The sequence below is a fragment of the Mandrillus leucophaeus genome, unplaced genomic scaffold (genome assembly GCF_000951045.1).
Source record: "Mandrillus leucophaeus isolate KB7577 unplaced genomic scaffold, Mleu.le_1.0 Scaffold333, whole genome shotgun sequence".
Taxonomy (NCBI): domain Eukaryota; kingdom Metazoa; phylum Chordata; class Mammalia; order Primates; family Cercopithecidae; genus Mandrillus; species Mandrillus leucophaeus.
Genome location: NW_012103510.1, coordinates 2,943,629 through 2,953,334, shown reverse-complemented (window position 1 = coordinate 2,953,334; position 9,706 = coordinate 2,943,629). Strand labels below are relative to the sequence as shown.

General features: G+C 39.0%; 1 protein-coding gene across 3 annotated transcripts in view; it reads left to right on the top strand.

The window, feature by feature from the left end:
• CYLD (cylindromatosis (turban tumor syndrome)) overlaps window positions 1–6,453 on the top strand; it is a 66,241-nt gene extending 59,788 nt beyond the window's left edge. Inside the window, exons 14-18 of one of the 3 annotated variants that reach the window (XM_011988642.1) lie at window positions 84–216; window positions 1,124–1,232; window positions 2,037–2,155; window positions 2,715–2,931; window positions 4,864–6,453. In XM_011988642.1, the coding sequence (XP_011844032.1) occupies window positions 84–216; window positions 1,124–1,232; window positions 2,037–2,155; window positions 2,715–2,931; window positions 4,864–5,048 (763 nt within the window). In that variant the 3' untranslated portion in view covers window positions 5,049–6,453. Of the gene's footprint in view, window positions 1–83; window positions 217–1,123; window positions 1,233–2,036; window positions 2,156–2,714; window positions 2,932–4,070; window positions 4,244–4,863 lie in introns of those variants that run through there. The other 2 variants (XM_011988643.1, XM_011988644.1) reach the window with 2 other exon arrangements.
• Window positions 6,454–9,706: the final 3,253 nt, after the last annotated feature.

The following is a 9,706-nucleotide window of genomic DNA, read 5'->3' as shown; positions in this document are numbered from 1 at the left end:
AAATACTGCTGGGACAACTTCACGTTTTGATTTAAGCATTTAATAAATAGGTTGTATGTATTTTTTTCTCTGCATGTTTTTAGATCAGCAGGTCAAAAGGTACAAGATTGTTACTTCTATCAAATTTTTATGGAAAAAAATGAGAAAGTTGGAGTTCCCACAATTCAGCAGTTGTTAGAATGGTCTTTCATCAACAGTAACCTGAAATTTGCAGAGGTTAGTGCTACTTGTCTGTGGCATTTTATATGAAAGTCTGTGGGAGTCTTAAGACTTTTGGTAGATTCAGTGTCTATTGATTTTAACTAGCTGAGAACCGTTTGAAACACAAACTGTTAAGAAACATAAATTTTAAAAAGTATGCAGTGTTTCAACTTTGCCTTTACAGAAAATGTCTTAGAATTAAGATTGAATTTTTTGGATTTCTGCTGCCAAAGAAAACACCAAGCTAATTTGTGTAACTTGAAAAATTTTAGGTAGTTTAAAGCAAAAGGAGACATGTTTTTTTAAATGCCATTTTACCCAAGCATATTACCCAAATACATCAAAATGTAGTGTGTACTTTTCCCCCTTCATTAAGAGACAAAATGTCTATAAATTCATTTATATTTGCCAAAGAACAAGTGATAGAAATGATTTTTCTTTTATTGTCTAAGAATCGCCATAATTTTAATAGTATATGCTTGTGGTTTATTTTGATTGTATTCATTTCTGAAATCATTTTTGATAAAACCTGAAAAGCCACAGTTATTTATTTGTTGAAATATAATGAGCAGTCTCCTTCTGTGATGATATTTTCTGTATCATATTTGCAAAAACAGCCTTTCCAAAACCTTTAATAAATGTAAACCCAAATAAAATGCCATGATTTTATCTGAGACCCGAGATTATTGTACTTCGTAACCTCGAGGTGCTAGTGTGTCCCTGCGATCATGAGCCACTTGAAGACCTGTGGCTTGTTGGTGTCCTGTGTCCACAGCCCATGGTGACATATGGATCCTATTTCATAGGACACCAATATTAAGGCAGAACTCACTGTTTTGTTTGACAGCCATGACTATTTTGGTTTCATAGGGAAAAGTTTTTCTTAACACTTTGATTCTAAAAATATCCGTCTTTTTTATAGGCACCATCATGTCTGATTATTCAGATGCCTCGATTTGGAAAAGACTTTAAACTATTTAAAAAAATTTTTCCTTCTCTGGAATTAAATATAACCGATTTACTTGAAGACAGTAAGTATGAGATTTTTTTAGTTTGTTTTGTTGGTTTTGTGGAAATTGTCAGATAATTCCCATCAGTTGTGGGTTAGACTCTAACTGGACTCAGTATTTCCCAAGGCAATTGAGTATCTGAAGAGCCTGGAAAATATGAAACCAGTCATTTTATTTCTAGGACTTTATTCTGAGAAAATAGAAATGAAAATAATTTGATATGCAAACATACTTATTATCATATGATTAAGAAATTAGAAACAACTTGAATATTAACCAGAGGAGTGTGTATCTGACAATTACACTACTGCCATTAAAATTCATGGTTTTGAAGACCAGTGTGTATGAAAATGGTCATGGTGTAATATTAAGTGGAAAGGTAAGTACATTGATATGTTCTACAAAAGGGGCCATATATATACACACACACACATATATACTTATGTAAATATTCAGATACGAAATTATTAGAGAAAATTCATAATCATATTGACAGTGGTTATCTCCTGCCAACTGAAATTGTAGATGCTTTTAGTTTTCTCCTTTATACTTTCTTGTATCTTTGAATTTTCATCAATGGGCATTTTATAATGAAGGGGAAAACACTCTAGGAGACACTATTTAGAAAAATTATTTGGTCTGATAAAATGTTTTTAAAGATATTTCAGATACTAACTGAGAGCTTAAGTGGATGGAAGAGAAAGAGACTTTTTTGAAGCCATGAACATTATCCTTTTTACAGGCTAACTTTTCGTTACATCTTCTTAATGAAAGAAAACATTTTTTAAAGCCCTCTTAACTTCCCTCCCCCTCCCCACATTTCAGCTCCCAGACAGTGCCGGATATGTGGAGGGCTTGCAATGTATGAGTGTAGAGAATGCTACGACGATCCGGACATCTCAGCTGGAAAAATCAAGCAGTTTTGTAAAACCTGCAACACTCAAGTGAGTTTCCCTTCACTTAATGGACTAACTTTTGTTGAACAGTAACTTATTTATAGTTGAAAACAGAATGCTGGTTTTGGAAAGTTTTTAAAATCATAATTAACAGTTAAAAATTCATAATAAAATGGTATTGCTTTTGCCTTTTCTGTTTACCTGAGAGCTGTTGGTGAAGTACTTGATTACTGTGAGTAAGGGATGCATTTAACAAGAGTAAGGAAGCCCATTCACTTGGCACGTTGAGTTTCGCTCATCAATGACATGTTTGTTTTTGGGTGTTTTTGTTTTTGTTTTTTCAAGACTGAGTCTTGCTCTAATGCCCAGACTGGAGTGCAGTGGCATGATTTGGCTCACTGCAACCTCTGCCTCCCGGGTTCAAGCCATTATCGTGCCTCAGCCTCCCGAGTAGCTGGGATTACAGGTGCCCGCCACCACACCCAGCTAATTTTTGTATTTTTAACAGAGGCAGGGTTTCACCATCTTGGCCAGGCTGGTCTTGAACTCCTGACCTTGTGATCCACCCACCTCAACCTAATGATATTCTTTTCATGGTCCATTTTAGGTCCACCTTCATCCCAAGAGGCTGAATCATAAATATAACCCAGTGTCACTTCCCAAAGACTTACCTGACTGGGACTGGAGACACGGCTGCATCCCTTGCCAGAAGATGGAGTTATTTGCTGTTCTCTGCATAGAAACAAGCCACTATGTTGCTTTTGTGAAGTATGGGAAGGACGACTCCGCCTGGCTCTTCTTTGACAGCATGGCCGATCGGGATGGTACTGAAAATGCCTTTCTTCTGCATGTGGCACTGGGTTCTGGTTTGTTGTGGGGACGGTTTATAGTGGGATCACCTGTTCTGAGTGACATGATATTTTCCGAGAAAATCCTTTCAGGATTATTCTGGTGACAACAGTCTTATGTCTTGGATCGCATTAACAACCTTGCTAGCCGAACTAAGGAATAATATTATTGTGTGTGTGTGTGTTTTTTTTTTTCTTTTTTGAGATGGAGTCTCGCTCCTTTGCCCAGGCTGGAGTGCAGCGGCATGATCTTAGCTAACTGCAACCTCCACCTCTCAGGTTCAAGCAATCCTCCCACCTCAGCCTCCCGAGTAGCTGGTACTACAGGCATATGCCACCATGCCTGGCTAATTTTTGTATTTTTAGTAGAGATGGGCTTTTGCCATTTTGCCCAGGCTGGTCTCAAATTCCTGGCCTCAAGTGATTCACCCTTCTTTTCCTCCCGAAGTGCTGGGCTTACAAGAGGAGCTGGTGTGCCCAACCTCATATTGTTGTGATATTTTGACATGCATATGCTCTTTTTTAAAAAAAGAATCCTGGAAGTCTTATTTCAGCCCTGAGGGATCTTATTTCCAGCTTTGTTGTCTTCCTTCAGGCCCCTCTCATTTTTGTAGGAGCCACGGTAGCTGTTTATTGAGCACCATTAAGTCATTCTGCCTAAATCCGGGCAAGATGGGGATTATTGCTGTTTTTCTGTTATTAAAGCTGAGGTTTAAGGTGCTTGAGGTCATGTAGTTTGTGTTTAACTCAGTCTTTCTGATCTCAGTGCTTATGTTTTTTATACTAAACCATGTTATCTTCCAGTTGCCAAAAGCTGACAGCAGAAGTAAACAAACATCCTCTTTAGAAAAGTAAAGCCTCTTTTGCATGTAGTATGTTTCTCCATGAGGTGGGGAATAGGCTGCACTTGCCAGGCCACTTTCTAGGATGCTTAATCATTATTTAACTAATGCTTAACGAATGCCAGGGGGGATAGTGGGTTTCAGGTAAGAAATGTTTGTTAAAGCAGCCCTGCCTCTCCCTATAAGGAGTTTGCAGGTTAAGACCAGGCCTGGGCAAGATTGTGAGGTGTGACTCTCATGTTCCTTCATTCTTACACCGTATTTTTCCTTTAGCTGCTCTCTCAGGTCCAGCCCCCACGATCTTCTGGCGTGGCCCTCCAGTAGCCTAAGACATTTCCTGTGGCAGCCTCTTGAACAGAGGCCCAGGCCCTAGACCAAGAGTTCTCCACCTTTTCTCAGTTCTCTGATGCTTGAGGGATCCCAGCCCCATCTGTAGATGTGCCCCCAACCCAGTTAACATTTGTACTGAACAGCGTAGCGCAACAGCATAGGTTTGGAAAAGCCACTGAGCTAACCCAGAGGAGCCTTTCCTGGAATCTCTGAAGTCACACCCCAGAGCACCTTTATCGGGGCCTGGTCATGTGTCAGACAAACTCTTAGATTTGGGTAAGGATGTGTTTCAAGTGTAGGGAGCTACAGTAGTGTTCATTTGACTAGATCTGTTCCTAATTGGACAGTCTCCTGGTGAAGTGTGCTGGGTGACTTGTGTCTGGGAGGAAATGAAATGTGAAGAACGGAGTGTTGTCTACATGTGTATTGATAACATGATTCCCTGAGTGACTACAGAGAGAAGTCTGGAAAGTAGGTTTGGGGCTTACCTCAGAATTCATGTGAACCAGGTTTATTTTACCAGGTTTATTCACTGTTGAACCCAGAATCCTTTCAGAAACCAAGAAATGAGAATATGTCAAGAATTAAAGAAGGCTTTCACTTCCAGAAATCAGAAGAAAAATAAAGGCTTTTAGAGCCTGAAATTAGCTTTTTGGAAATGATAGGATTATAAAATCACTGGCAAAAGGGTTTAGAACTTGACTGCCCTATAAAGAGTTCTTCCTCTGTGCCATAGGTGGTCAGAACGGCTTCAACATTCCTCAAGTCACCCCATGCCCAGAAGTAGGAGAGTACTTGAAGATGTCTCTGGAAGACCTGCATTCCTTGGACTCCAGAAGAATCCAAGGCTGTGCGCGAAGACTGCTTTGTGATGCGTATATGTGCATGTACCAGAGTCCAACAATGAGTTTGTACAAATAACTGGGGTCATCGGGAGAGGCGAAGAAACTGAAGGCAGAGTCCTAACGTTGCATCTTATTCAAGCTGGCAGTTCTGTTCCACGTCCATTGCCGGCAATGGATGTCTTTGTGGTGATGATCCTTCAGAAAAGGATGCCTGTGTTTAAAAACAAATTGCTTTTGTGTCCCTGAAGTATTTAATAAGAAGCATTTTGCACTCTAGAAAGTATGTTTGTGTTGGTTTTTTAAGAAGTCTAAATGAAGTTATTAATACCTGAAGCTTTAAGTTAAGTGCATTGATCATATGATATTTTTGGAAGCATACAATTTTAATTGTGAAAGTTTAAAGCCTCTTTTAGTCCATTGAGAATGTAAATAAATGTGTCTTCTTTATGGACCAAGGATATGAAATCATTTTTCCTTTGTAGCTAACGGTTGCCTTGAGGAAGAAATAATTTGGTTTTATTAAGAGTCTACTCTCAATCCAGTTATTAAAGATGTACTGAGTTTGATTTGTTAATCCTTTCTATATACTGCTGATCCTTGCATGTCTACAATCTGCTCAGTTTTTCTGTGTTTCTGCAATAGTGGTCAGAAAAATACTTAAATTCCCTTAATGGTGTTGTTTTCTATTTGTTCTGGTTTTGAGAAAAATGAGTGATTCTGTCCCAAAATGTCCATTTTTGAAGTGATTTTCCTGGAGGATTAGGGTATTTAGCAGTTGAAGCTCTTCATTCATAGTAGTTACTGTCAGCTAACAGGTTTTTTTAAGGCTTTTAACTATTAATATTTTATGGAATGGGGCAAAGTAAATTGATGAAAGAATTGGAGTGATAAGTAAATAGTCCTATACAAACATACAGTCCATAAAAGGATGAATTTGGCGTATAGAATTATTACAATTTCCTGGAAGAGATGGATATTTAAACCTCTATTACTTTAGACAATATTGTCCAGAACTTAAGTTTGATCTGTCAGCCAGTACTCCCATTAAATTCAGTGTGGTTTCACTTGAGATAATCAGATATGTCATCGAAATGTTAGCAGCAGCTTCATCCTCCATCTGACTAAAGTAAGTAGAAATGGGATGTTTTGTTTAATAATAGCCATAGTGTGTGTTTAGACCACAGTGGATGTTGTAGACTAGGACCATAGATTATACATGTCAGTGCAGTGGAATGTGCATTCTCTGAGTGTTGTTTTGTGGTATCATTGTCTTTCCTGAATGACTTTCTAACTGTGCAGAAAGGCAGAAAAGTCATCATAAGTATATGGCATATGACTTTATAAAATATTTAATGTGAAAAAAGTGGAAAGAATCTTTGCAAACCCTGCGATTACTTTTTTAAAGGCACTTTTGTTCTTTGGTTTTGTCATTCCATTTTGCTAATATTTACTAGCTTTATAAATTACAGTAAGGTACAAAACTCATCTTGTAATTTTTTCATTTTTGAAATGAAAAAGTACATATATTTTGCACAAGGTTTTATACTGCTAAGTGCTTGGTTGGGGTGGTGAGGTGATTATTAGATCAGGGGTGAGGCTGAGGGACTCTGGGTTTAGGGCTAGCCCTGCCCCCATCCCCCTTGTGTAAAATGAAGGGTGTGGGGTACAAGACTTGTAAGGCCTTTTCTAGCTCTGACCGCCTAGAAGTCCAGTCACCCTGTAATAAATACGTGTTGAATGCAGAAATGGATGAATGAGCTTGTCAATGTGATTTTAAAAAATTGACTACCTGGAGGAATGATTAGGAATCTAAATGGAGCCAGCCCTCGGTATCTGCAGGTTCTCATCCGTGGATTCAACCAACTGCAAATGGACAATATGATTTTTTTTTAAATCCATATTTTTAAAAATCCGTAAATAAAATACGGATTTTGAAAATTCGTATCTGTATTGAACATGTACAGACTTTTTTCTTGTCATTATTTTCTGAACAATACAAGAACTCTTTATGTAGCATTTACATTTAGTAGGTATTATAAGTAATTTAGAGATGATTTAATTAAAATATATAGGAGGATGTGTGTCAGTTATATGCAAATTCTGTACCATTTTATATCAGGGAATCGAGCATCTTCAGATGTTGGTATCTGCAGGGATCCTGGAACCAAACCCCTGCAGATACTGAGGGCTGACGATCTAGGTGAGACTGGATTTAACAGTTGGAAAAAAAATAAATAAAGGAGAGAGAAGACAGTTCCTTTCCTGTAGAAATTAAAACGAAATACAAGTTGAGGAAGCTCTGCTACCCAGGCTGTCATGGTAGAGGACTTGAAGAAGACCTGTTTGGATGGACACCTGGTTTCAGGTGTGGAGACTGTCTTAATTGGGAGGGCCTCATCCATAAGTGATTTCTGGTGACATCTTCAGGTGGCGCTTGCCGTCTTTTTAACGTTACTTGGGGAGGGAGTGCTCATCAGGGGATGCCAGGGCCAGCTCTGGTGGTTCCTGGGGAGGCTGCGTCCTTCCCTGCTTCTGAGTATCATGAGGCAGCAGGAAGGTTCCCCCCGCACCTGTCTGTCCTGGCTCCCTCTGGGTAGCCCCTCCTGTTCCGCACTTCAGCACAGCCTGGATTCTCAGGAGGGACATAGTTGGAGCCAGGCTGCATGGCGCGGGGGCTGATGTGCCTGCTGGTTATTTAATTTTTAGCCTTAAGTTTTCTTCAATATTTTCCTGTTGACTTTTTAAAGCTTTTGGTTATCTTTTATTCCTTATCTACAATCAAGATGACAATATAATTGAATTATCTCATTTATAACATGGTTCATGATTCATGATTACAAGTAGAAAATATGTCATATTCCTCACCTCCAAATAAGTGTGTGTGTGTGTGTGTGTGTATGTGTGTGTATGCGCGCGCGTGGTGGAGAGGGAGAGAGTGGGGAAGGAGAGCAATGTTAACATATATAGAGAGGCTAAATGTGCCCCATCCCTCACTGTCAGCTTTATAAAGGAGTCAGACTCCATCCACAGAAGAATGTTTTGTAAGACTAGGAAAACACGTTGAAAACTAGGAAAAACAGCAACAAAAATCAACTAAATATGTTGTTACTGTTGCTAAGGATTTTCTCCTTAGAATAATTTGGGATTTTCAAAAATTGCTGTTTGCCAAATACTGTAGATAAATGGCCAGGTTCTTCCTATCCCTAGGATTCCTTTTTTTTTTTTTTTTTTCTTCACAGATTTTGAGAACAAGGGGGAGACATAGTATGGAAGATTAAGATTCCATTAATCTTACAGAACTGTGTTGTCACCCAAATTCCTGCTTGTTTGAACATGACATCTTCATAGATTCAGGATTCACTAACCTCTATAGCTGGATCTTGAAAATTATCTGGCCAGATAGTTTTGCATCTGCTTGGATGATTGTAGACTGAGATGTGAATGGAGGATAAAGTATTAGGCCTTCGCTGAGTGACTGCCAACCAAGAAGTATTTATCGGACACTTACTAGGTATCTAGGATTGTATCAGAGGGAATATGAGATGTGTCCCTGCCCTACCTAGTTTTGACGACAGAATATCTATTAAAGGCTACTTAGCTGAAGGGTAAGGGTGACAGGTGTAGGGGAAGCTTTGGGAAGTGGTGTGGTGTGATGGAAAAAGTGGCAGAGTAGGGACGAGAGACTTGCATTCTAGCCCTGTTTCTGTCACTTGTTCTGTACACTTAGACAACAGCTTGCCCTCTTGAGCTTTAGTTTCCTCCTCTGCATAATGAGAGGGTTAGACTACTGAATTTTATAGGAAAAAAAATACAAATTCCTGGGTCCCAGGCCATGCCTGCTGAATCCGACTGTTCAGGAAGAGGCCTAGGAAATCTGTGAGGGAAGGCTCCCCAGGGGAATCTCGTGACCAGCCAGGTATGAAATCTGCTAACTGGAAGATCTCAAAGGTTCCTTCACTTTTTGTGCTTTTGTGATCATGTAACGTTACTGTATTATTCTACATAAATGTGGGTACTTGGATGTTTATCATACTGTTTCTCTGTGTTTACATACTAATTTATGTAAGAAATGCATTTTAGTCTGTGTACCTCAACCTGCTGTTTCCTAGAGTTGTTAGTAGTCTTTGAATACAAATAAGACTTAAGAGGATATTTGATGTTATTTACCTGGGTATTTTCTTTCCCTTTTATTTATTTAGAGGAAATTGAGATTCTAGGAGTCAAAAAAATGAAAACAAAATCCTTAGGCAAAGTTAAAGAAAAAAATTACATTATTTCTTACTATTTGCTACTTTATAATGAAAATTTTAAAATTATATGAGAAAATTTTTCTCTGGGATAACAAATCCTTGTTATAAAGTAAGAGGTCTTTTTAAAGTAGGTAGGCTATAAGGCCTGTAATTTAAAATAATACCCCTTTCTCTAGGGGTTGGTGCAATTCTCCATTAATGAAGATAATGTTTGAATTCCTCAAAGCAGGGGAGGAGTCGGGGAGGAGAAAGGGATGTTAAAACGAAAACTCACGTGCAAAAGAGGAGGTGGAGGAAGAAGGAATGTAAACCCCTTAAAGCAGATGTGTGTGGGGCCATATGAAGGCCAGGATTCTGCGGGTGTCAGGGGATTTCCCCTCTTGACAGAGACTGGGGTTTTAGACTGAGGCTTCCTACAGGGAGTTCGCATTGCACCTCTCCGTTCCCCTTTCAGACCTCTTTTTGGGGAGAAGAGATGGGAGGA